The sequence below is a fragment of the Sciurus vulgaris genome (assembly GCF_902686455.1).
Source record: "Sciurus vulgaris genome assembly, chromosome: 5".
Lineage (NCBI taxonomy): Eukaryota > Metazoa > Chordata > Mammalia > Rodentia > Sciuridae > Sciurus > Sciurus vulgaris.
The window spans coordinates 115,322,719-115,350,589 of NC_136465.1; the positions used below are offsets into that span (position 1 = coordinate 115,322,719).

The 27,871-nt window shown below is 39.4% G+C and overlaps 1 protein-coding gene across 4 annotated transcripts; it reads left to right on the forward strand.

The window, feature by feature from the left end:
- Positions 1–27,831, forward strand: EIF4B (eukaryotic translation initiation factor 4B). 4 transcript variants are annotated; one of them, XM_079140864.1, is made up of 15 exons: positions 1–158; positions 7,988–8,125; positions 9,892–10,100; positions 10,533–10,649; positions 13,206–13,260; positions 13,862–13,996; positions 18,671–18,808; positions 18,947–19,120; positions 20,757–20,985; positions 22,303–22,415; positions 23,002–23,215; positions 24,015–24,070; positions 24,823–24,928; positions 25,214–25,286; positions 25,765–27,831. In XM_079140864.1, the coding sequence occupies exons 1-15, from the start codon at positions 146–148 to the stop codon at positions 25,843–25,845; spliced, it is 1,851 nt and encodes a 616-aa protein (XP_078996990.1). In that variant the 5' UTR covers positions 1–145; the 3' UTR covers positions 25,846–27,831. The 4 variants fall into 4 exon arrangements, with proteins under 4 accessions (XP_078996990.1, XP_078996991.1, XP_078996992.1 ...); XM_079140865.1 differs by having other exon boundaries at positions 22,303–22,400; positions 24,820–24,928; XM_079140866.1 differs by having other exon boundaries at positions 22,303–22,400.
- The last annotated feature ends 40 nt before the right edge of the window (positions 27,832–27,871 follow it).

The window sequence follows — 27,871 nt, forward strand, 5'->3', positions numbered from 1 at the left end:
AACCTAAAGCAGCGGCGCCCCGCCTCCTGTCTCCGTCCTCACCTCCCCGCCCCCTCCCAGTTTCGCGTCTCATAGCCCGACGCGCCCGCTATAATCACGTGATTGCCTCATCCGGGTCCTTTGCGTTCTCTCTCCCTCTCCCAACATGGCGGCCTCAGGTGAGTGAGCGGCCGAGCGCGGCCAAGGACTGGGCTCTGAAATCACCCTCCGGGCCTGATCCACTCATTCCTGGAGTCGGGGAGTGGGTGGCACCGGCTCCCTTCGGGCTTGGGGACTGCGGCAGGCTGGCAGCGTGGCTGTGTTAGGTTATCGCCCCGGGATGTTTGGGGGGAGGGGAAAGTGTCCGTCCCCTCCCCCCCTCACACCCTTTTCACCCCGTCTGCGCGAGGTTGGAGTAGGCAGTAATGGTGGACTCTGAGTTGAATTGAAGGAGGGAGCGCTGAAAGAATCTGGGGGAGGCACGAGGCCGCCTCATAGTCATGAAGTACTGTGCCCGCGTGAAGGCGTGGAGGAAGGAAGAAGGCGGTTGGCGCGCGGACGTATGCACATTAGACTAGGTCTCGGAGGCGCGAGGCCGTTGCGGACGGGAGTGGGGGCAGGGGAATGGGGGGGCAGTTAGAACGCTAGCGCGAGTCGGTGGAGGGGCGGAGGAGGGCAGTAGTGCGCGTGCGCGGTAGGAGAGCCAGGGGATAGTGGAGTCGGCGCGCCTTAGAAGCTTGCGCTGGAGTCCAGATGGGGAGCTTTTACTCGTCGGTGTTGGGCTGTTTTATGTCCCTCCAGTTATACAGTGTGCCTTCCCCATACTTCATGGGGTCTAGTGTTAGGTTTGGAGGTTGGCGCTACTAAGGTTCGAGGTGGGGAATTCAGTGTGCTGTGCCCACGTGTTGGAGAAGAGGAAGTGGAGTGGGCACTTAGATTTCCCTCTAGTCTTTTCTTGCTTCATTCCATCAGTACATTTTTACTGAGAGCAAACTATATGCCAGGCACAGTTCTAAGTTTTGGAAGATAAAGTGGTGGGCAAGAACAGGTCCTCTACTTATGGTACTTCCATTTTGACTGAACTTTGGCAGTTTCATTGGTAGGGCTCAGCTCTTGTTTTCTTTTTTCCTTAACTCAAACTTCTAAGAGGTGCTATTAAAATAATACTTAAGATTTTTTTTCTTTCTTCCTTTTTTTTTTTTTTAAAGACTTTGGTGAGGGGAGTATCACTATTGTGCAAGTTTACTTGCATTTGTAATGAACTTAAAAGAACAGCAGTGGGCCTTATAACATGCTGTGACATTAATTTTAGTTTTAGGAATATAGTTTTCTTTTCCCTGGTCTGACTCTCGTTCTGCAAAATATGTTTTAAGTTGTCTCTAGACACTAGTTTCTCAACCAGGAATTTACCTTCTCTATTATTACTGGGGAACTAAGAATTATGGTAGCCTTTGGAAAATGTTGACTGATTTGATTGCATTTGAGCAAAACAGCTTTGGTGTAGTACTCTGTTTCTTGTCTCATTTGATTGTCTTGTGAGGGAATGGTATCTCCCAGCTGAGGAAAATGAAAGATTTGTTCAAGGTTGCACTGTTTGCAGGTGGCAGAGCAAGATCAAAATCTTAGGCTCCTTACTCCTCCTCTCCAACTTGGAAGTATGAAGTTGTCATCCTCAGTTTTAATTGCTGCCCCAAAACATCATCTGGCGTTTACTGAAAATGTATTTTAAGTTAATTATGTATCTGTTTGGCCTAGATTTGCCACCTTGACAGTTAAGTATCAGTTTAGTGAAAAATCTGTATTCCCCTTCTCCAGAGTGTCAGTGAAGTATTTAGAGGTGAAAAATATAGTGATTTGTGTTCTTAGTTTTATCCTGTTAGCGAAATCCAGACTGGTTAGAGATTTGTTCACTAATGTCCCTTCTTGTTCTTATCTACACCTTGGAAACTCTTAACTCCTTTAATTCTGCTCAGTAAATCTTTTTAGCTTGCACTTGTGACTAAGCACAAGGTTACATTTTAGTGAGATTGTTGTTTATCAAATTTCTTTACTCTATCTTAATCTTTTCCTATGGCATTGACTTTGTTGAGTTACCAATATTCCCAGAAGTTGGAAATGGTTTTTATTTTCTCTCCGGAGATACATAACACAATGTCATAGGTCTTTTTCATTTTCTTGTTTTTGTTCATGGTACTGGGGGGTTGAACCCAGGGCTTCTGCAAGCTTAGACAAGTGCTCTACCATTGGACTGTATCCCCATTTCTTATTTTATTTTGAGATAGGATCTTGCTAAGTTGCCCAGGCCAGCCTCTAACTTTCTTTTTAGCAGTACAAGTTTCCAGTGTAAACCTATTACTGTCTTTCGGTAACTGAAAGTATCTCAGAATGACTATTGATTGAGAATAGTTTAAATTCCTAGGAACCTGACACATTGAGCTTGGGCTTTTAATTTTCTTAGTAGACCTCTTTAAAAGAATGCTCCTTTAAAATGTGAGATTCTGGGGCTGGGGCTGGGGATATAGCTCGGTTGGTAGAGTTCCTGCCTCGCATGCACAAGGCCCTGGGTTCAATCCCCAGCACCACAAAAAAAAAAAGTGAGATTTTAGTCGGGCACAGCGGCACACCCTTGTAATCCCAGCTACTATCACAAGTTCTAGACAAACTTGTGCACCTTAGTGATACCCTGTCTCAAGATGAAATAAAAAGGTATGGGGATGTAACTTGGCGGGAAAGTTCCCCTGGTTCAAACCCCAATACTCGGGTTGAGGGTGTTTTCGGTCTTAAATTTTCTTTTCTTTTTTTGTACCTGGGATTGAACCCAGAGGCACTTAACCATTGAGTCATATCCTCAGCCCTTTTTTTATTTTGAGACAGGGTCTCTTAAGTTGCTTAGGGCCTCACTAAATTACTGAAGCTGGCCTTGACTTTCCAGCCTCCAGCCTCAGCCTCCCAAATTATAGGTGTGTGCCACCATGCCCAGCTTTCTTTTTCTTTCAGTACTGGAGATGGATGCAGAGACGTTCTACCACTGAGCTACATATATCCCCAGCCCTTTTTATTTTCTTTGAGACAGGGTCTCAGCCTCCTGGGTTACTAGGATTACACATGTGCTCCATGCAACTGGCTCCTTAAATTTTCATTGTCACTATTTTAGTCAGGTTAAAGCCTGATTAAAACACCTGCTGAGTCCCAGTTTCTTCATCTGTAAAGCGGACAGTTTATCTCCTCTCCCCTTACCAATAAGGAATCAAATATGTTTGATAATAGGATAACATTTAAAATTGTAAACAATGTATGTAAACTGTTAGGCCTTTCGTTTGCATAACTCTTCAGAATTCTTTGTTGTATGATTTTGTGGGGAGAAGATGGTTAGAGATTGTTTTCATGTTGTGTTGGCCTTCCTAGTTTAAAAAAAAATGGTTTCAAGGGTTGCCATTATGTTTTTCACAAGTCAGATCCCATCCTTTACCATGTATTTGTTACTCTGAGAATAGGATACTTAGGTTCAGAAAGTTGAGACTAAAATTCCTTATGAAAGTTGAAATACAAATAGAGTAGTATCAGTTAAAGTAAAATAGTGTTCCTAAGATATGTCAGTGGAAAAAAGGGATACACATACACAGTTTAATGACAACTCTGGGGTGTAATTCACAAGTCATATGTGACTTTTGCTTTTTGTTTTTTTAAAGGCAACACAAGTGCTTATTTATGAGTACACACTCCCAAGTAGTTTCTTATGAGATTTATAAGAGATATTGCTAAAATCCTAATAATAGGGAAATGCCCAAAGCAAGAATCTTAACTTGTAATTTTTATAGCTCTTAAGTGTCCCTGGAGGAGCAAGAAAAAGGCAATATGGTACTCTCCTTATTATGTCAAGATGAAGAAATTGGACACAGAGGTTGTAGAACTAAAATAGGAGATGGAACTTATTAGTGCTGGCTTAGTCTTTACTCTCTACTCTGCTAAGATATATAGTGCAGTAAAAGTGAGACCTCAGCATGATAGTATATCATTTGAAACTTTTATGGCTCAGCTTTAAACAGAATAATTAGTTTAATTCTGAGCACTCTATTATTTGGGTAGATTTATTGCATTTCAATGATGTTGCTTAAGGAAACATTTGGTAATTGTTAAAGTACTCAATTTTGGAGAAATTGATGATGCTCGTTTTAATAACAGCTTCATTCAGATATTTACACACTGTAAAAAATTTTATTTATCAGTTTATTTATTTATTTTTGGTACATGGGAGGTGCCCACGGGTACTTTACCTCTTAGGGCCTTGCTAAATTGCTGAGGGTGTCCTGAAACTTGTGATCCTCTTGCCTCAGCCTCCCTAGTTGCTAGGATTACAGGCGTACATGACCCCACACAGCTAAAATTTATCCTTTTAAAGTGTACAGTTTGATGGCATTTTCTGTCTAATTGAAAATGTTTTCATTACCCTGAAAGCAAACTTTACCCATTAGCAGTCATTTCCCCACCTACCCAACCACTATCGTGCTACTGGGGATTGAACCCAAGGGTGCTCTACAATGAGTTCTATTCCCCAGCCCTTTTTATTTTGTGGCAGGGTCTTACTAAGTTTCCCAGGCTGGCCTTAAACTTGAAATTCTCCTGCCTCAGTTTCCCAAGTTGGTATTACAGGCATGCACCACCACTCCTGACAAAAATTACATATAATTTTAGGTCTTACCCCTTAACAGGGTTTTAACCTTTCTGAAACTAAGTAATCTAAGAGAGTAAGAAAATGTCACCAAAACTTGTACAGGAATGTTCATAGCAGCACTATTTATAAGGATGTGATACCATTTGCACCAATGTTCAGAGTAGGTAAATCCAAGCAAAAAGTAGAATAGGGGTTGAAAGCTAGATGCGATGAATCACAAACTTGAGACCAGCCTCAACAATTTAGTGAGAGCCTGTCTCAAAATTAGGAAATAAAAGAACCTGGTGGTGTAGCCCAGTGGAGCCCCCCTGGGTTTGATTCCCCAGTACCACCACCTAAAAAGTAATTTTTATTGAAACTTCATCTGAATGTTGAGAGCTATACACAGTTTCTATCCTAGAGAAGAGAGAGTCATGCAGAAATAGGGTTGCCTTTTAAAAATAAGTTGTAAGTTTTTTTGCTTACAGTATTTTAAGGAGTTATTTGTTTGGAAATACAGAACTAGCGGCCAGTCTAGATTTTTATCATTCCCAAAATATGTACTTGATTTGAGGGCAGATAAACGAATTGGATGAATTCAGTCATTGTAGCAAAGGATAGATATACCTGGAGCATTAACAATACTTAGAATGTAGAAGAGAACACTGATGGAATCCTAAACATGTGTGAGCCTAGATATTAGAAGAGCCAAGGGCAAGGAGAATTTGGGTAACATCTTTTCTCAATTATTAGAATAAAATGGAGTGGCACAAATGCTGGCACCCACTTTGGGTTTATTAATTATGCTTTTTAAGGGCTATTTCTTTTAAATCTGTTTATATTGTGACCGAGTCAGTGTTGCTACTAAATGTAAGAGTGTGAGGGCTGGGGTTGTGGCTCAGTGGTAGAGCGCTTGCCTGGCATGTATGAGGTACTGGATTCGATTCTGAGCATAACATATAAATAAATTCACAAAATAAAGGCTCATTATATATATATTTATATATATATATACTTTTTTAAAATATATATATACTTTTTTTTTTAAGTGTGAGACTTGTCTGTCAAGAGCCTGTTAACAGTTGAGAAACTGTGTTGGGTCTGTAGCTCAGTGGCAGCACTCTTGCCTACCGTGTGTGAGGCACTGGGTTTGATCCTTAGCACCACATTAAAAATGAATGAATAAAACAAAGACATTCTGTCCATCTACAACTACAAAAAAAAAAAAATTATAAGAGTTGAGAAACTGAGCTACAAAATGATTTAAGCCAAGTCAGACCAAAGGGCAGGTTAATTCTAGATTATGCTGTTTTGCTATGAGATACATAATACAGAACAAGGAGAAAGGGGGTGTGCCTTACTCATATTCTTAACTCATTTTTATGTTGAACTTGACCTCACTAATGTACTGACCTCCAGTTCTGTTTTATTCTGATTGTGGAACAGGTTGATAACTGAATATTAGGCAGTGATACTAGGTTAAGCCATAGGAGGGAAGGGTATCTGGCAGGCATCATACTAATCCCAGACAATTTCTGCTTTTCCAAAAATTTATTTATTGATGCATTATATAATTGTACAAAATGGTGGGATTTGTTGTTACATATTTGTACATGCATACAATATAACAATATTGGCCAATATCAGATAACGGTTTTTTAATTAAAGGATATGAAAAGGACTCAAATAAGCCCATGTACTCTTAAGTATTTTACCTTATGTCTTATTCACATTAGTTTATTAAATTTTTTCTAGATCTTTCCTTCAGAGCTGCACCAGAATCAGTGTGATAAGACCCAACTACTGCATAACAACTTTCTTTTGAAGTTGTAGAATAGAATAGCTGTGGTCTGGTTGATCATAAAGGATACTTTGGAACCCGATTAATCTTACTTTTGGAGCCAGGTTAATGATAAATCATGTGAGAAATATGGAAGCTTCACATTTTATGGCCTTTTATATTATTGGAGCCAAGTTGATTTGATTTGCACATTGAGATCATAATACTTCACAGTCTTATTATATACAGAACGTTGTGTGTAACATTCATTGCAAACAGGTCACTTTTTTTTTTTTTTTTTTTAATAAACTGGCATTTGAACTTTAAAAGACAGATACCAAGTGAGAGAGTACCTTCAGTTAAGCAAGTGGTGTGTTAAGTTACTGGTACTTTAAGTCTTCTTGGTTGAAAATAAGAAGAATTGGATTGTGGAGAAAGAATTCATGATGATAAAAGCAATGAAGCCGGTCTTTATTAGAACAGAGCTATTGCTTTTTTTTTTCAATCATGTAGTGACTGCTGTTGGACCAGTTCTAGAATTTCACGTGGTCCCTTCTGTCCTTCTGAATTAGCTGTTGATTGTGCCGAGTTCTGAGGATAGAGAGCCAGGGTCAGTCCGCTAAATGGAGCCATTTGGGGATGACTGAATATTTTGTAACCACAAAAAAATTTAAATGTGTTCCTTGTTAGGGTTTTATATTTTTCTTTTAATGTCATATCTCATCTTAAGGAAAGATAAATTTATTTTCTAGAGGGCAGAGAGGTTTAGTGTATAAGTTTTAAATATTTAGACGCTTGCAGATAACACTGAGTGCAACATTTTACTCTGGTTATGACATCCTATCATTAAATTAATAAGCTTCTTTGAGGCTAGGATACCATGGTACAGTTGGAAAAGCCTTGGGTTTAATAGGAAAAAAACATGAGCTTTAACTATAGCTCTGCCATCTACTCTTACTTTAGGCTAGTCATTTAACCTCTCTGAGACTTACTTTTCTTCTCTATAAATTGGTAGTTAGGATTCCTCCCTTACATAGTTATTTTACAGGTATCCCAACAGCACTCGAAAGTGCCGTACAAGCTGTGTTAGGGGTAAGGATTTTGTCTTGTTTATCTTTGTATCCAAACTGCAATAAATGTAACCTATTCTAAGTAGAAGTAGTTGCTACACTTAAAAATCTCAAGTGAAATTGAGGGTGTGGCTCAGCAATAGAGCACTTGCTTAGCATGTGGTAAGAACCAGTTCTATTCCAGCACCACACACAATCTCAAATGGTAATTGAGCAAATGTAACAGAAAGTAAAAGGTTCCCCCTACCCCATTCATAGAGGGGAATGTTGGACATCCTTCCCTTTTCCATGCATAAATGTGTATTTTCACATAATATTTATCCTGCAGAGTTTTTCACTTACTGTCAAATTCTTCTGTTACGCTTTCTACATTTATATGTACACAGTATTTCTTCACGTTCCGTGATCCAATCCTTTGAACTTCATTGTTTTCTTTATCAGTATATTTAAAATCTGTAAATAACCTGAGTAGTCATGCACAGTCTTTTTCTTGCCTTTTTGAAACAGCGAAAAAGAAGAATAAGAAGGGGAAGACTATCTCCCTAACAGACTTTCTGGCTGAGGATGGGGGGACTGGTGGAGGAAGCACCTATGTCCCCAAACCAGTCAGCTGGGCTGATGAAACAGACGACCTGGAAGGAGATGGTAATTTTTTTCTTTGTTGTCATGCTTGGAATTTTATTATCTTCTAAACAGAGTGTTCTATAACAGTTTGCATCATTTGTAATGTGAAAGGCTCTTACTTCGAAGAACCTGAAATCTTAATTACATAGTCTTCAGTTTATTATCAGCTTTGTGGCAGGAAATGTAGGGGTCATGGACAATCAGGAGACCATTTCCAGACTCCTGAAAGGCATTGACAGAATTTTTTCAAGTTTTAAGACCCAATTGTTTTCCTTTAAAAAGTAAGGACTAGGTCGGGAGGTAGTTAACTGGGTATTGAACTGTGTTCTACCTTTTTATTTTAGTTTTTATTTTCTTTCGAGGCAGTCTTGCCTAGTTTCCCAGCCCAGCCTCAAACTTGAAGTCATCTTTCCTCAGCTCCCATGTAGCTGGGATTAAGGTTGTATGCCACCACACCCAGTTAGATTATCTTTTCTTTTCAGATCTAAAATTTTATGGTGTCCTCAAAAAGTGATGTTGCATGGGGCTGGGGTTGTGGCTCAGTGGTAGAGCACTTGCCTAGCATGTGTGAGGCCCTGGGTTCGATTCTCAGCACCACGTACAAATAAATAAATGAATAAAGGTTCATAAACAACTAATAAAATATTTAAAAAAAAAAAAAAAAAAAGTGATGTTGCAGTGCAATCTATAAGCTCTGTATACCCGGAACTGAAGAACACTTAGTTCTAGAAGTTACTAGAATGAATTTAAGATGAAAGTGGTCTGAGGGAAAGGAATAGGAATAGTAGGTATGGTGGGGAAATACAGAAGAATCATTGGTCTGTCATTTGGTCAAGTTCTGCCTTTAGGGAGTAACCAGGAACAACGTAGGAAGAGGTTTTTGTGATGCTGGGGATCAAAACCCAGGACCTTGTGCATATTAGGTAAGCACTCTACCACTGATCTGCACCCTCAGCCTCTCACCATTTTTTCCTAAAGTTCTTTACTGCAGACCAAAAGAACATTTTTTTTCCTTTCCTGCCCTATTTTCATAGTAAAATTGGGAGATTTCACATAGGTTGTACATTCCCTAAGTGTTGGTATTTGAATTAAATTTTATGGACAGGACTGTAAGGAAGGTTCTGTACTATTCATGACCTTGGACAAATTACTGTCTGATATCAGAGATTCAGTTTAGGTAGAATGAGGAATAACCTCACAGGATTGTTAAAAAGCTAAGATGGTATATAATGAATATAAAGTAATTGATACATAGTAACGTGCCTTCAATAATGTTTGATGTAAGAAATAAATACCATATTCTGTTAACAAATGTCAGACTTTTAAAGGCCGTGAGATACTCACAAACAAAACCCAAATACTAAGTACTGTTTTTGTACTTTTACATTTTGATACTAACATTTCAAAAACTTAAAAGTACTTTCATTACTGCTGGACACAGTGGCACAGGCCTGTAATCCCAGCAGGTAGGGAAGCTAAGGCAGGAAGATCATGAGTTCAAAGCCAGCCTCAACAAAAGTGAGGCAGTAAGCAACTCAGTGAGACCCTATCTCTAAATAAAATACAAAATGGGGCTGGGGATGTGGCTCAGTGGTTAAGCGCTCCTGGGTTTAATTCCCAGTACCAAGAAAAAAAAAATAGTAATATTTTCATTACCAAGTCCCCACCTCCTTTAGGCTGTTTATTTTGATTCAGTATACTTAAACCACTTAGCATGGATCCTCTTGTTCTAGGATGGTAGTAGGGGAGTTTTCCTCTAATTTCTTTCATTGGCTCTTCTATCCTAGTTTCAACCACTTGGCATAGTAATGATGATGATGTGTACAGGGCACCTCCAATTGACCGTTCCATCCTTCCCACTGCTCCACGGGCTGCTCGGGAACCCAATATTGACCGGAGCCGTCTTCCCAAATCGCCACCCTACACTGCTTTTCTAGGGAACCTGCCCTATGATGTGACAGAAGACTCCATTAAGGAATTCTTTAGAGGATTAAATGTAAGTATAAACACTTTAGGTTGTCCAAAGTAACAGCAGGAGTATGAGAGTTGTCAGTAGTGATTAAATACAAGTGGACTGAAAGAGATGCAGATTTGAATTCACACTCTATTTCACCATCCATGCATGTCCTTAAGCAAATTACTGTCTGAAACTAGATGTTGAAGGCAGTGACTAAAATTAAGTTTGGAAGGGCAGTTGCTCTTAATAAAACCACAAAAGATTATAAAAATATAGCAGAAAGCAAAGTTAGAGATACACTGAAAACATGTTGGGTATTGTTTCTTTGAGGAAGGTAAGTTTTTTTCTATTGGCCTACATAGTTTTCCTACTGGCAAGAGATCCAGGTTCTTGTGTATTCTTCAGAGAAATTCATTGCATATATAATGATGCTTATGTGATCCCTAAAAAACTTCTCTTTTACTTACACAGATCAGTGCCGTACGTTTACCACGGGAACCCAGCAATCCAGAGAGGTTGAAAGGTTTTGGCTATGCTGAGTTTGAGGACCTGGATTCCTTGCTCAGTGCCCTGAGTCTCAATGAAGAGGTAAAGAAATTAAGGGGGGGGAGGGTTTGAGGTGGGAGCTCACAAATCTCTTATTTGTTAAACAGGTTTGTTTGCCTTTGTTTTTATTTGCAGTATTGGGGTTGAACTCAGGGTCTCTACCACAGAGCTACACCATCAGTCCTTTTTTAAAAAAATTTGAGACAGGGTCTAACCAGGTTGCCTGGGCCAGCCTCAAATTTCCCATCTTCCTGCCTCAGCGTGCAAAGTAAAATCCCTTGGATTAAGAGTACAGGCCCAGATAAAACTGATACTTTTTAGTTTGGATGAGCAGCTATTTCAGAGGTTCCCATAATATCCCCAAAGAAGAGCCTACATTATTTAACAAAGTATCATTTAACATTCAGCATCTAGCAAGTCACACTTAAGCAAATATAATGATTCAAATAATTTGGGGGAACACTTAAATGTAAAACTGGCAGAAACCCAACACATTAAGTGCCCATTAAAATGGGGTCGTGGCTCAGTGGTAGAACATTTGCCTAGCATGTGTGAGGCACTGGGTTTGATTCTCAGCATTGCATATAAATAAATAAATTAATTAAAGGTCCTTTGACAACTAGAAAAAATATATTTTTTAAAACATCTACATTGATTCACTCTGTGCTTTGCTTCACATCTTATAACTTAATCTTTTCAAAATCATCTGACTTGATAGAGGCAAACAAAAATCAAGTTAACCGGCTTAGTATTAAAAGGCATTATCTTAGGGGGCTGGGGCTGTAGCTCAGTGGTAGAGCCCTTGCCTTGCCTGTGTGAGGCACTGGGTTTGATCCTCAATACCACATAAAAATAAATTTAAAAAATAAAGGTATTGTGTCCATTTATAACTTTAAAAAGTACTTTAAAAAAGGTAGGCATTATTTCAGGTGTGTGGTTGCAACTCAGTGGTGGAGCACTAGCACACATAAGGCCCTGGTTTTGATTCCCCCAGCAACACACACACACACAGTGCTATCTCATTTTTGAGAGTATTGTAGTGCTGGTTTTTGGTAATTTAAGAGGACTTGGAAACGTTTCTTACTGAGATGTTATTTGTAATATGTTTCTAGAAATGTTTTATAGAATGACAGTCAACATTAAGTCCTTACACTTTGCTGCCTTTTTTTTTATACTGGAGATTGAACCTAGCTTTACCGCTGAGCTACAGTCCCAACCCTTTTTTAATTTCTATGACAGGGCCAAGCACAGTGGCGCACACCTGTAACCCCAGCGGCTCAGAAGGCTGAGACAGGAGGATCTTGAGTTCAAAGCCAGCCTCAGCAACTTAGGCCCTGAGCAACTAGCCATCCTCTTGTCTCAGCCTCCCATATTGCTGGGATTACAGTTGTGTACTACTGCACTCAACATTCCTTCTTTTAACATAGTTAAATAAATGTTTTCCTACCAGAGACACAAGAAGTTTATACTTACGAAGGTGGGAAAATGTTTTTTTATTCTCTTTTGACTACAGAAACAAAGAAATCCTTCATTATTTCTTAGAAAGGTTCCCGTTCCATAATTCTGTCATTCAGACCTGACATTTGACAATTCTTCTTGGATTATTTTCAGATTTCATTAACATTACCTGTCTTTAACTCTGTTCAGTCTAGATGAGAAAAATACCAGCTGGTATGGTGGTGTACACCTAAAGTTCCAGCAACTCTGGATGCTGAGGCAGGAGGGTAGAAAATCTGAGGCCAGCCAGGGCCACTAAGCAAGACCCTGTCTCAAAATAAAAAATACAGTCGACTGGGAGTAATAGCCCAGTGGTAAAGCATCCCTGGGTTCAATTCCTAGTACCACAAAATAAGAAGAATGTCACGTAGTTGTTACTATCTAAGGTTGGCTGAATTGACTTTAAATTATTACTGTGGTTCAGACTTAGGAGTTTCTTTTTTATTTAGGGATTTTATCATAGTGGCGTTTTATGTAATTTGGGATGTTGAAAGTCATTGTTATCCTTCATCTATAACTCCTATGAAATGAGGAAAAATCAGCAGTTGAATTAATTGGGCTCAAAGCAGTTAAGTAATGATGTGGGGGGGATATTATAGGTCATCCCTGGAGGAACTGATTTATCCAAAGGTAATATTGAGTTAAATAACCCAAGATCATAACACATTTTATGCAGTTTTGCTGGTGCACAGTAGGGCTGTGCAAATGTTTGAACAAATGATTGCTTTGACACCAAATATGTCTTTCATTTAGCTAAATGGGAATTATTTCTAGTTCATTATGTTTCATAGATTGCCTTGAATAGTTAAAAAGTTGGTTCTGTTCTATAACATTTGGCTTTGTAAAAGTAGTAAGTTAGTTGGCCTAATACTCATTTAAAACCAACTTAAATTTGTGAGTTTTAAGAGGTTATTTCAGTTTTCAAGTCTTTATAAAAGGCTTCTTTAGCCAACAAATTAGGAGTGTTGGCTAGATTACAGTGTTTTTCCTTTATCTTCCTCCCCCCAGGTGCTTTTGCTATGCCCAGACATTCAAGGTCACTCAAATGGGATTTGTGCATAATGGGGCAAAAGGTTCGTTAATATGGTTCTATGCTCTCAGTCTCTAGGTAACAGGAGAATTCGAGTGGATGTTGCTGATCAAGCACAGGATAAAGGTAAGAAAACTGGTAGAACTTTGCTGTTTGGTAGTGGTCCTAGAATGACAAAGCAAAAATAGAAATTGTGGTGAGCCTATCTGAATCTAGAGTAACAGTTCTCATTAATTTTGTTCCACAGGGGATTTGTAGTATGTTTGAGGGCATTTTGGGTTGTTAAAACTGAAGGGAGTGCTGCTAGTATGTAGTAAGTAGAATCTAGGGATTAACCTACGTTAGGACAGCCCTTCCACATCCAGGAATTATTCAACCCAAAATGTTAGTAGTGTTGAAATTGAGAAGCACTGACAGATCTAAATGGACATTAAATCTGTAAAAAATAGATTAGCTATCTAGCAGTATATTGGGCACAAGAGGAACCTCATTCATGTATGTTTCAGGGACTCCTGGACTACACAGCATATGAGAGAGAGATGCATTCAACTGGTAGAAATAATGTGAGGAAAAGAATAATCTGGTTACGTTTCAAAGTAACCAGGGGCAACTTTGTGATGACAGTGTGATATAAAAGGGATTATTACAATGGTGTTTGCTGTGTGAGAAACAGTGGGAAAGTCTTAATGAGGTATCTAGTGGATTTTTGTTTTACTCTTATCTATAGATAGGGATGATCGTTCCTTTGGCCGAGATAGAAATCGGGATTCTGACAAAACAGACACAGACTGGAGGGCCCGTCCTGCCACAGACAACTTTGACGACTATCCACCTAGAAGAGGTGATGACAGCTTTGGAGACAGTAAGTTTGTTTTTATGAAGTTAGTTTTTTTCCTGTGCTCTTGGAATCTGTGTGGTGATAGGACAGTGTATTTTTGTACAAGATTACGTTAGCAGATAGAATAATGTAGTAGATGTAGTTGCAGCTTTTGATTGATTGTTTTTAAGAGACAGGGTCTCCCTGTGTTGCCCAAGCTGGCCTCAAGTTATCCTGCCTCAGCCTCCCTATTACCTGGGACCACAGGCACGTGCCATCATGCCTAGCTTAGAAAAAACATTTTATAATGTCCAAAAGAATTGGTAGATACAAAAGGAGAATTTGACTTTCATATTTTAAAACCTTACTAAAAAAAGACGAATGGGACAGACATTTCTCTGTTGGGATGATTTGTTTATGAATAAACACAACAGGTAAACTAGTTGAGTCAAGTAAGAGTTCAGCGAGGTTGCTATGTAAAGAACTTCTCTACAAGCATCAATTGCATTAACTGCATACATCAATTAAAATGTCATTTTACATAAACCACCTAAATCTAGACTAAAACCTTTATGGGGATGATTATATAAGCTCATTAAAATACATGGAAAAAGTCTGAATATTGTTAATAATGTTTGGAAAGTAATGAAATCCTTTATCAACTAACATACTATAACAATTAGGATAAAATTTAAGACCTGTTATTCCAAGGGAGGAAATCACATATGTATAAAAATATGAAAATAATAGTGTTAGTAATACATTGTAAAATTATTAAAATACACCTGATAGACCAAGTACAGTGGTGCACACCTATAATCCCACCAGCTTGGGAAGCTGAGGCAGGAGGATCATGAGTTCAAAGCCAGCCTCAGCAAAAGTAAGGCAATAAGCAACTTAGCGAGACTCTGTCTCTAAATAAAATACTAAATAGGGCTGGAGATGTGGCAGAGGGGATTTTGGTTTTATAGGGTACAATGGTGTAATCATTGGAAGCTGTGTCTGTGCAGCTTTGACCGTCAGGGGTAGTTGAACAGGTTAAAATCTTAATATAGGAGAGTAGTTGTAAAAAGGTTGAAACTCATTATTGTCTGGGAAGATAAACGTTCGTATCCAAGGGATGAGTACTCAAATCTTGTCGGTCAGGGAAGGTCAAGGCTTAGGACCCAGCATTCAGTATCTGCCCCTTCCCCCAGGGCCCATTGTTATCAGGAAAGAATGCTCTAGGAGAGGTTTGATGTTTGGCCAGTTTTCTCCTCCCAAGCTACGCTGTCCCTCTGTTTTTCTTGGGGAACTGTCTTATAGGAATATTATTTTCCATAACCCTTCATATGGTAATGTAACTGCCCTCGTGATCATAGACGGGAGTTAAGGATACTACTAAATCTATAGTATATTACCTTTTTTTGTACTAGGGATTGAACCCTGGGTGCTTTACAACTAAGCTACATATAGCCAGTCCTTTTTTATTTTTTAAGACATGGTCTTGCTAAGTCATTGAGGCTGCCCTCAAACTTGTGATCCTCCTTCCTTAGCCTTCCAGGTGACTGAGATTATAGACATGTGTCCTGCTAGGGTATTTAAAAAAGAAGGAATGTAAAATATTTATATCCACTGAACCTAACATGGAATGGAATCATATTTGTTATAATTGCTTTTTTTTTTTTTTTTAATGTTTGAAATATTTTAAATAAAAAGAAACATGAAGAACAGACATTTAGATTTTGCAAGACACTTGAACTCTATCAAATGAAATTGGGGTCACAATAATAGGTATCTCCTATTAGAGGAGAGTTTTCCTTAATGTGTTTAAGAAGGAGGAACAAATGTGGCAGAGGTCAAAAGGAAGGCAAAATCTACAAGTTTATAATCTGACTTTACCATGTGGTATATATAACCCAACAAAATCTTGGGGAGAACTACACTTCTCTTCAGCATTTATGCAAGAGATTCTGTTGTTAATAGGAAGAAATGGCTCTTGAAAGAAAAAGCAGATGGACCAAGTGTCCTGTTTTGAGTCAAGGAACATGACTATTTTCTCACCTGACACCTTAAGGGAATTTAGAACAAGCTGGATGGATAATAATAGAGTGAGTATGCTGTTGTTATTCAAAACTGCCCCAAAGTCAGCCTTTAGTTAACAGGAGTTAGAGGTCCCAGACAACACCCATAGGGCAAAAGCTCCTATCTAATCATTAGGCCAGAAAAAAGACAATGTAAGGGAAAGGTATTATTACACTCAATATTACTAAAAATCTCAACAGCATACTAATGTGCTTCGTTTTTTTTGTTTTGTTTTGTTTTGTTTGTTTGTTTGCTTGCAAGGGAGTACTAGAGATTGAACCAGAGGCACTTAACCACTGAGCCACATTCCCAGCCCTTTTTTATTTTGAGACAGGATCTTGCCAAGTTGCTTAGGACCTCACTTAATTGCTGAGGCTGGCCTCAAACTCATGATCATCCTGTTTTAGCCTCCCAAACTACGGGAATTTGCACACCCATCTAATGTGCTTCATTTCTTAACTTTGGGTCTGGTTTTTTCTCAGAAAATGCAAGCTTATTGTAATTTTGTATTTTCTAAATAATAAATCAAGTATTTAGTTCATCAGTCTCTCCAGAAATTAAAAATAGATTTCAAAACAAAGCACATGGTTGGTTTTGAGCTTGTGTACTATTTTAGATTCTCATTCTGTGCACGATTATTTTATTAATATTAGCTTTCCTTCAATTTTATTTTATTTATTAATATGTGGTGCTGAGTAACCCAGGGCCTCACACATATCAGGCAAGCGCTCAACCACTGAGCCACAACTCCAGCCCTCCTTTAATTTTTAATAAAATTTAGAATACTAGGGACTATTATGTCTGGTCACATAAAAACAGCGATGTAGTTTCCAGAAAGAAATCATTATTTTTAAAAGGCAGTGATGAGCTGAGTGCAATTGTGCATGCCTGTAATCCCAGCAGCTCAGGAGGCTGAGGCAGGAGGATCTCAAGTTCAAAGCCAGCCTCAGCAACAGCAAGGTGCTAAGCAACTCAGTGAGACCCTGCCTCTAAATAAAATACAAAATAGGGCTGAGGATGTGGCAAAATGGTTAAGCACCCCTGGGTTCAATCCCCAGTAACTGCACCCTACCCCATCCCCAAGAGAAAAGGCAGTAGTGACAAGAGACCTGTTTCACCGGCACAAATTAATTATTGACCCTCAGAATATTTTTATGAGTTTATATTTAGAGATTTAAGATTTGTCATTAAAATGTTGGTTTCTGGTTTATCTTAGAAAATTGGAAGATATGACAGCAGACAACTGGAGCAAACTATTCCTTTTTTTTTTTTTTTATTGTAGATGGACGCAATACATTTATTTTCTTTATTTTTATGTGGTAATGAGGATTAAACCCAGGGCTTCACACGTGCTAGGCAAGCACTCTGCCACTGAGCCACAACCCCAGCCCCCTGAACTACTATGACTTCTATTTCCCGGTCTGCCACTAGATCTACTACATTCTACATTATACAGATTTCTGGGCCTAGGGTGTGTGGCTTAATGATAGAGAGCTTGCTTGTATGCATGAGACCCTGGGTTCTATCCCAACACCTCAAATATAAGAGACTAACAAATTTCTGGTTTGGGGGGCTTTTGATACTAATAAGCATGTGTATGCATGTATATAAAGTACATTTAGTAAGTGATTGTTTTAATAGATGCTTTAGTTGGAGCCCTATTATTTATTTCATTTACAGCTTGTGTGCTTCACAGTTTTACTGCCATAAACAGTATTGTAGTGAATATCCTTGTATGTACATCTTTGTTATAAGTTAGTTTTTCTAAATTCTTAGAAATTGTTTTAAACAGTGATCAGCAGTGCAGGAACTAACTTATGCCCCTAAACTTTACCAACCCCATATGTTTAATCTTTGCCATTTTGGTTGTAGAAAATGATACACTCTCCTAGTTTCCATTAAAAGATCATTTTTTTTAACAGTTACATGTCACGCTTTTTTTTTTTTTTTTTTTTTTTAACTATTGTTAACCTTTCGGATTTATGGTTTGTGTGTTTTCCCATGTTATACTTTTTAAACCAGTCTTTGACTGGATCTTTGGTGTTAAGCATGGGAAGTTCCAACTATATTTTGCTAATGATTGTGCGTACTCCCCTTACCCCTATACCCCTCCCTCCCAGACACTGTCTCAAACTTGTAATCTCCTAGCTTTAGCCTCCCAAGTACGTGGTATTTCAGGTGTGCATCATTACACCTGACTGCAATTACTTCTTGTGGGGGCAGGGTTTAAACCTAAACCTTTTTAAGTTTTTGGAAATTTATTTTTTTTATTTATTTTTAAAAGGAATGAGACTTTTCTAATTTTTATTTTTAGTTGTGGATGGACTTTATTTAATTAACTAATTTATCTATATGTGGTGCTGAGAATCGAACCCAGTGCCTCACACATGCCAGGCAAGTGTTCTACCACTGAACCACAACCCCAGCCCTTGGAAATTTATTATGGAATATATAGGAATTATTACATGTTCCCCCCTCCAAATTATTGACCTAGCAAAATTAAGAAAAATCATGGATTCTTATTCTTTGTAAATAATTATTTATCTTTATAAACAATGAGATAGCAGTGAATAAGAACTCATGATTCAGTATATTACTGTTTCTTTTTACAGTGAAAGAAAAAAGGAATGGTGTTAACTGTCTTTTTTCCTCTAGAGTATCGAGATCGCTATGATTCAGACCGATATCGGGATGGGTATCGAGATGGATATCGTGATGGCCCACGCCGGGACATGGATCGATATGGGGGCCGGGATCGCTACGATGACCGAGGCAGCAGAGACTATGATAGGGGTAATTATAATATAGTTTAGTTAAAGTTTTGTTTCAAGAATTTGGTCTTTTTTTCATTTGGGGGTTTTGGGTTTTTTGTTTGGTTTTTGCCTTTTTCCCCCTCTGTATGATGATGACAATTTGTGATGTTATTTTCAGGCTATGATTCCAGGATAGGCAGTGGCAGAAGAGCATTTGGTAGTGGGTACCGAAGGGATGATGACTACAGAGGAGGTGGGGACCGGTATGAAGACCGGTATGACAGACGGGACGATCGGTCATGGAGCTCCAGAGATGATTACTCTCGGGATGATTATAGGCGTGATGATAGAGGTAAACATTTTCTTTTGCTTTTAGACACTGGGAAATTTGTGATTTAAATTTGTGACAACTTCCAGTTTTGAAACATAATTTATGCATTGCTACAGAGCTTAGAAAGACTGTTGGATAAAGATGCCATGATGGAAATAAAGTCTAATTCTTTTCATCTTATATGCTTTGCATAGAAATTTTTTTTAAGTTAAGATATATTGGAAAAGAAAACGCATTAGGCTTCTTTTTTATCCCCCCTTTTCTTTTTGATGGTGGTGGTACTGAGGATTGAACCCGGGAGCATTCAGCCACTGTGCTGTGCTACATCCCTAGCTGTTTTTATTTTTTAAATTGCCCAGGCTGGCCTCAAACTTGACCTTCTACCTCAGCCTGAATTGCTGGGATTATAAGTTTGTGCCACTGTGCCCAGCTTTGTCATGGTGTGATACTATTTTACAAATTACACTTAAAATCAGTGGTGTTAAACTCATTTCTCAAAGGAAAGAAAGTGTGGTCTAATTGTTGATAACTGGCACAGTGAGGTTAAAAATGATGCTGGGTGTCATGAACCATGCCTGTAATTCCAGCTGAACAGAAGGATCAAAGGTTGAAAGCCAGCCTCAGCAACTTAGCAAGGCCCTGTCTCAAAATAAAAAATAAGCTGGGGATGTGGCTCAGTAGTTAAGCACCCCTGGGTTTGATCCTTCATGTAGAAAGAGAAAAGGTTTTGCTAATTATAGTTCCTTGTGCCACAACAATTGATGTTCACTAATTAGAATTAAGTATTCTAAAATGACCCTAATATACTATATTATAAATCCTAATTTTTTAACTTTTTATATTGGAACTGAACTTTGCCCAAGGCTTTAATATCCACTGTTTTCTCTAATTCCATTCAGTGTTTCTGGGCAGCACTTTACCACTGCACTACTCCCCAGCCCTTTTTATTTTGAGACAGGGTCTCACTAAATTGCCCACGTTGGCCTCAAACTTAGAATCCTTTTGCCTCATTCTCCCAAGCAACTGAGACTACTAGTATGCACCATTATGCGTGGCTTTATCTTCAGAGTATTCTGATACCAAGGATGAAATCTACTTCCCTCAGAGTTCGTATTATAGTTAAGAGTCTTCCTTAAGCTTTTCTTCTACCTATCGAAAGACACCCATCTTCCACAGCTCATCCTCCTCCCAACCCCTCTTTTCTCTTCATGTCAGACGGGTAATGTGCCAATGTTATAGCAAGGCTTAGAGAGAGGTGTATCTCACACAGCAGCATGAACACCCAATCATTACACTTATGAACCACAAAGGACCACAACCCATTTTTTAAATCAAGATAATTTTGTCCAGTAGTTTATTGTGGCTGAACATTTCTTCCTGGGTAAAAGTAAACAAGATGAAATGGTTAATTAACAGCTTATATTTGTATCTTTGGGGGGCCTTTCCTGTAGTCTCTGTCATAATGGTAGAGGAAAGAGTAATGGAACTTGATATTTAAGTTGCCCATTTTCTGATCTCCCATTCTCTGCTGGGTTGGCTGGGCCACTAATTTGAATCTCATGTAGCATTTCATAAGAGCTATGTCTGGGAATCTGGCTTGCAGTCATTAGCTTCTGATGATTTGGAAAACTATTACTTAGAGTTTCATTTAACTTAGGTCCCCCCCAAAGACCCAAACTGAATCTAAAGCCTCGGAGTACTCCTAAGGAAGATGATTCCTCTGCTAGCACCTCCCAGTCCAGTCGAGCAGCTTCCATCTTTGGAGGGGCAAAACCTGTTGACACAGCTGCTAGAGAAAGAGAAGTAGAAGAACGGCTACAGAAGGAGCAGGAGAAATTACAGCGCCAGTTGGATGAGCCAAAACTAGAGCGGCGGCCTAGGGAGAGGTGAGGTTTGTTTTTTGGTTTTGGTATTGAGGGCCTTATGCATGCTAGGCAAGCACTCTACCATTGAACTGCAACCCCAGCCTCAATGAGGTAATCTGTAGTTACAGATTTTCCATTGGTATTTTTAGTGCTGCTTAATTGGGGGCATTTGGGAAATTTGTGTTCTTTTTGGTCACTGATAAGCATTTAGTGGGCTCTGGGATATTAGGCAATCTGGAGTGTACAGAACACTTTCATGCCATACAGAGTGCCCCATCCCTCATAATTTTAGAAAGGCCTTTGCTATACCTGCCACAAATGTAAATTGGTGGCACTTTAATACAAAAGTGAGCAAATTATGGTCTGTGTCTGTTTTTATAGATGAGTATTAGTCCTTCAAGAAAAAAAATTGTCAGTTCTTTTATGTATTGAATAAAACCCCACTGTGGTGCAATAAGCTGAATCCAAAAAATTTCATTAGCTATAGAGATGTTATGAAATTAATAAAAATTACATTTACCTCTTTTTCAAGTTATTGGAGTTGGCATAGAAAGTGTTTTCTCTTGGTTAAGTGTGGGCTTGGAATTCATTTGCATTAATTTTGGTGTGTCCTTACTTAGAGTTTTATTATGTAAGTATTATTTCAGGATAGTAAAGAAATCATTACACACACCTATAATCCCAGCAGCTCGAGAGACTGAGGCAGGAGGATCACAAGTTCAAAGCCAGTCTCAGCAACAGCAAGGTGCTAAGCAACACAGTGAGACCCTGTCTCTAAATAGGCTGGGGATGTGACTCAGTGGTTGAATACCCGTGAGTTCAATCCCTGGTACACCCCAACTCCGCCAAAAAAAAAAAAAAAAGGAAGGAAGAAATCATTATACAGGTATTTATTTATTTAAAGAGTGGCATTCTATGTAGTAGTGCAGAACCCTATAATATAGTTTTTTGTTTTTTTAATATATATTTTTCTTAGTTGTAGGTGGACACAATGCCTTTATTTTATTTTTATGTGGTGCCGAGAATTGAACCCAGGGCCTCACGCATGCTAGGTGGGCACTCTACTGCTGAGCACAACCCCAACCCCATATAATATAGTTTTGAAAAGCAAGGCCCTATTATGAATGGCTTGTAGGATTGTGTTAATAAAAGATGATGATGTTGGAGGTGATGGAGGATTTTCTTAACCTTATAGTTTGAAGAGAAGATACACACATGGACCCATAGAAGAAGCAAGTCTGATAAAATAATTGCTGGTTCTTGGGAGTTAGCACAGTTCCGGATGAGCCTTCATTGAGCTGGACACAACGTATTTCTTGTTAAATGTCTTTTGTGCAGACACCCAAGCTGGCGAAGTGAAGAAACTCAGGAACGGGAACGGTCAAGGACAGGAAGTGAATCATCACAGTCTGGAACCTCAGCCGCATCTGGCAGAAGTAAGTCAGACCAGGGTGGGTATCACCTTATTGCTGTTTTCAGTGAACTATTCATAACCAAAGTATGCAGAGACTTTTCTTTATTGAATTCAGTCAAATGCCTAATTTCGTGGACTGATCTGGTACTAGGAATTGAACCCAGGGGCACTTTACCACTGAATTTATATCCCTAGTTGGTGGTGGTTGTGGTGGTGGTTGTTGTTGTTGTTGTTTAAGGTAGGATCTCACTAAGTTGCTGAGGCTGGCCTTGAACTTGGGATACTCCTGCCTACCAGATGCTGGTATTACAGTCATGCACCACCAAACCCAGCAGATAGCTATTTGTGAAGATATATAATCATTATTTTTCCTATTCTCTGCATCAGTAAAGCATTTTTCTCAAAATTACATATGAGAGCCTTAGTTTAGGGATAATTCCATTCATTAGCAGCCAAAATAGGATCATTCATTTAAGAATGATGATGGAAAGCATTAAATATCGATGTGTGGACCATTTTATACCCTGTTGTGATCTTGGTAGACGCTAGGACAATAAGTCAGTGTGTCTTTTTTGTTTCTCGCTCTCTTTCATAATTTGACCTTCCCGCTCTTGACTTCACAGATGCACGAAGGAGAGAGAGTGAGAAATCTCTAGAAAATGAAACACTCAATAAGGAGGAAGACTGTCACTCTCCAACTTCTAAGCCTCCCAAACCTGATCAGCCTCTAAAGGTAATGCCAGCCCCTCCACCAAAGGAGAATGCGTGGGTGAAGCGAAGTTCTAACCCTCCTGCTCGATCTCAGAGCTCAGACACAGAGCAGCAATCCCCCACAAGGTGAGTCAGCTTGAAGCAGCAGCTGGTTAGCCTAGAATAATAAATGTAATACAACGATGGAAAATGCCCTTTGAACATTGGCCTCACGGAGTGTATAAGTTATGTTGTCTTGGTTCTGAGTTCAGATTTATAGGTGTATTGGAGCTGGCTCATAAAAGCCAGTTCCATTTTCTGAACTTTTTTTGTGGGGCTGGGTATCAGGGATTGAACTCAGGGGCACTCAACCACTGAGCCACATCCTCAGCCCTGTTTTTGTATTTCATTTAGAGACAGGGTCTCACTGAGTTGCCTAGCACCTTGCTTTTGCTAAGGCTGGCTTTGAACTCATAATCCTCCTGCTTCAGACTCCCCAAGTACTGGGATTCCAGGTGTGCACCACTGCACCAGGCCCATTTTCTGAACTTTTGATAGCCAATTATCACTCCACTGGCTTGAAATCAGTCATGATGGAGTATTTATGCCACATAAATCTGCAAACACTTACATGAATCAGCTGTTTCCCTGCCACATACTGGCAGTATGACCATGGGAGATCACTTTACTAAAGTATTAGATCTTTGTCTTTCTTCTTTTGTAAAAAAGGATACTACTACTAACCTGTACAATTGTGATAATTCTAAAATATATAGCAGTTAATAAACATTATTGCTTTGTTTTTTCTGTATTATAATAGTCTATAACGTTAAAGATGGGACTTCTTGTTTTCTGTAAAGCTTACCGCATGTGCAGAGTGATTGTAAGTTTCTTATGTGTTCTTTCCCTGAAACAAGGGATGATTGTAAACATGTTTTCCTTCTAGTGGTGCAGGGAAAGTAGCTCCAGGTCAGTCATCTGAGGAAGGACCGGCAAGGAAAGGTAAGACCATACCTAGGGTAATGTTTTCATCTACATACCTAAATGAAAATACACCCAGGATAAACCCCCTGTCCAAAAATCCAAGAAACTTGGATCAGTGCCACTTGCTTTCCCAAAAGCTTTGTGTTGGATTGTCTACCTTTTCCTGACAGTAGAGGGCAGGAGTGATCTCTTCAGAGAAAGGGTGAAGCCTTACCCTTTCCTGGTAAAACCTTTCTTTGGAAGGAAATTAATATATTTATAGCATAGTAAGTCCAGATTGGAAATGTCACCATCAGCAAGGTCAAAGTTACTATAGAACATCATGGTCCTTGTTTCCAGATTGCTTTTTCATATGGTATAACCCTATAGTGGGGCTGTTTTTTCTTTTTTCCCCTTCCCGTATTGGGGGTTGATTTCAGGGGTTCTTCACCACTGAACTCAGCCCTTTTTATTTTTCTTATTTTGAGACAAGGTCTCACTAAATTGTCCAGGCTGACCTTGAACTTGGGATCCTCTTGCCTCAGTGTTTCAAGTGGTTGGGATTATAGGTGTGCATCATCGTCCCAGCCAGGGGGTCTTGTTTGGTTTGGGTGTGTATGCGTCATAAAAGCGACATAGGAAGAAGAGCTTTAGGGAAAAAGACTGGCTTGGGGTTAGGTTTGATTTTCCTCATTGTACGTGGGCACAATTTTTTTTCTACTTGAAGGTAACCTCAGACAGGAAGAGTGGTTATTTCACTTGTCTTTGTTTTTGCATTTCTGCTCAAGCAGAGGAAAATAAAATAGATGGAATGAGTGTCCCAAAAGGCCAAACTGGGAACTCCAGCCGTGGTCCAGGAGATGGAGGGAACAAAGATCACTGGAAGGAGTCAGATAGGTATGCATGTTTTCTTTCTCATCGTTGGCAATTTTTTGATCTGGTTTTAGATAACATGGGTCTTTGTAATTAAGTTCTTGGTGTCCAAGCACTACCAGATCTCTCATTGCAAACAAACCAAAGTCAACCCAAAATAAAAAGTTACATTCAGAGCACGTGATGTCCATATAGCATGAACTGTTGACAGATGTACCTGCTCTTTGAGTCAAAACTACATTCTTGCTTGTGTGTGTTGGGGGAGTCCCCTCCAAAGATGCAGTTTTATAAAAGCTTACATCTCTGTAGGAAAGAGGGCAAAAAAGATCAAGACTCCAGATCTGCACCTGAGCCAAAGAAACCTGAGGAAAATCCAGCCTCCGTAAGTAACTAATGGCTTAACCTCAGCTTCTAAGCTTCCTTTGCCTATTGGCCTTCTTTGCATTTGGGACTGCAGAGTGGTTGGAGATAAGACATCATCCGTGTTGTTCAGGCTAATGAAAGAAGTTGAGATAAGCTTTTTCCCCCCTTGCCAAGCCTTCTACTCTCTCATGCCTTCCTGCAAGGTAAAGGTGGTTTATGACATGTGTGCCTCTGGCCCTCTTCCTGACAGCTCTGCTGGAAAACCCTGTGAGCGAGCAAGTGGGTGTAGTCTGGACTGTCATCCCATTTGCCAAAGTATTTGCATTCTCTCTTGTTTGTTTGTTTGTTTGTTTGTTTGTGGTGCTGGGGGTCGAACCCAGGGCGTTGTGCTTGCAAGGCAAGCACTCTACCAACTGAGCTATCTCCCCAGCCCCTGTCTTGGTTTTCGATGTGGGAATCTAAGACCTTGGTTATCTTGTCGCTCTCGTCTGTTGCAGAAGTTCAGTTCTGCAAGCAAGTATGCTGCGCTCTCTGTGGATGGTGAAGATGAAAATGAGGGAGAAGACTACACTGAATAGACCTCTGCGTCCTGTGCTTTCTCCTAGTCTCTCCACCCTGGAACGTTCAAGAGCAAATCAAACCTCTATCCAGACAAGACAAATAAAACTCACCATCTCCTGGAGACCTTTCTTAACTTTTTTTTAAAAAATGAAATGAAATTCTTTTGCATGCTGCTGCAGCCTTTAAAGTATTGAAGTTACCGGAGAATCGCCAATGTAGCCAGAGAGACAGAAACTACAGCTTTTTAATGGAAAAGTTGTGGTGTGTTCTTACAATACCATGCAGTTGCCTGTGTGATTAGTGCCTAGGGGGCCTCCATTTAGAAGAAATGGTAATGACTGGTAAAATGTCTGGATTGGTTGGGCAGTAGGGGAGGTATAAGGAAGAGTGAGATTTCTACCTTTTAATTCTTAATCTATTGTGGCATATATGAATTCTCAAACATTATCTGAATAAATTTTCCATCCTTGGAAAGGTAGATTTAGTCTCTCAAATTGTTTAGTCTCCAGGAGGCTGCCAGCCCTTCCTCTTACTTTAATTCTGAGTTACTGGGGCCAGCCTAGGGGAAATTCCTTTATTTTTTTACCCCCCAGGGGGGTAGTTGGGATTGAGTCTACAGGCCACTAAAGAAGAGGACTGCTTGGGGACCAAAATAAATGGGGAAATCGTGGTTTGAAAAGAAGCTTTTGGGAGGTGATGGATTAGTTTGCACTGGGTAGTAGGTGTGACCTCCAGTGAACACTTTATTTCCTGGAGCAGGAAGCACTTAAGGGTCACGGGAATTCCCAGTCTTTTGTGTGTCCTGGTTTTGCCCTTTCTAAACTGCTATCCTTTTTTGAAAGTTCAAATGCATCCATAGTCTGTTGAAACCTTGAAGCTTTAAAAAATTCACACGTGTCATCTCGTTCTTCACACTACTTTCACCTCCCAAAAAGCAATCCATTTAATTCACGGATCTGCTCTCTCAGGCATTTTACATCTCAGCCACTGGAAGCTGTGACATGGGGAATCACTGCTTTTCTCAAATCAGCTCCTTGATGTCTTTTGATTCTCATTCCTTCCCTCCATCCATGCCTGCTCCTGCTGCTTTGACCCCTCTTACAGATCAGAGTAGTCTAGAATTGATGGTCTTGGGTGGTGAATAAGGATGGGTAAACAGAGACAGTTTAATTGGAAGACTTTCTTATGACTTTGGGGGGGTTTTTACAAGTTTTCTTCTCCACTGAAATCCCACACCAGTGCTTGGATTTATAATGTGGCCTAGACCAATGTGGTTATTTTGCTTTTTGGAGTTTGTTTTTTTATCTTCCTATGAGAGAATAAATGATAATGGAAAGAACTATTTAACAAGGTCCTGGTTTCTCTTGCAACACAGTAGCTTAATTTGTCTGCTTTTATATGCACCTTTGTAGGAGTCAACTTGGTAGATGGAATTCTTCCCCCTCATGGGCAGTACTGGTATATTATATTGCAGACAAATGACTCCTTGGTCTCTTGTTTGCAAGTCCTTCTGTTTTCAGTCTCAGTCTGAAGCCTGGCTAGCCCTGCAGAATGTTGGTCTGTGTGCTGCAGCAGTGGGCATAAGGAACCATTTACCCAGTGGGCAAAAGGCATGTCCAGGGAATTCACCTCCAGTAATTGTCAGGGTCGGCTAGTAACTAGAAGTGGGCTTTTAGAGAACCAAGATCAAACAGGGTTTTTAAACCATTGGTTGCAGATAATGGAAAGGTAGAATTTGCCTTCTTCATGTCTACTCCCAAATAATTAAATCCAAAAAAGTGCTGTTTTGTCCCCTACCCTACCCTACCCCCTGTTAAAATAGAAACAGGGGTTGACTTATGTCCCACCCTGAATACATGTAAAATTTGTACAAAAATATCTTCTATGAAAATGATTTGTAATCTGTAGACTTACTACCTGGAAGATGTCTTGAGATGTAAAATCCCATCCTTTGGGTTGTGGGTTTTTTGTTTTCTCCAAATAAATCTGATCTTTAAAGTTCATTTTAATGCTGAAATTCTTTTGACATACTCCATTCTCAGT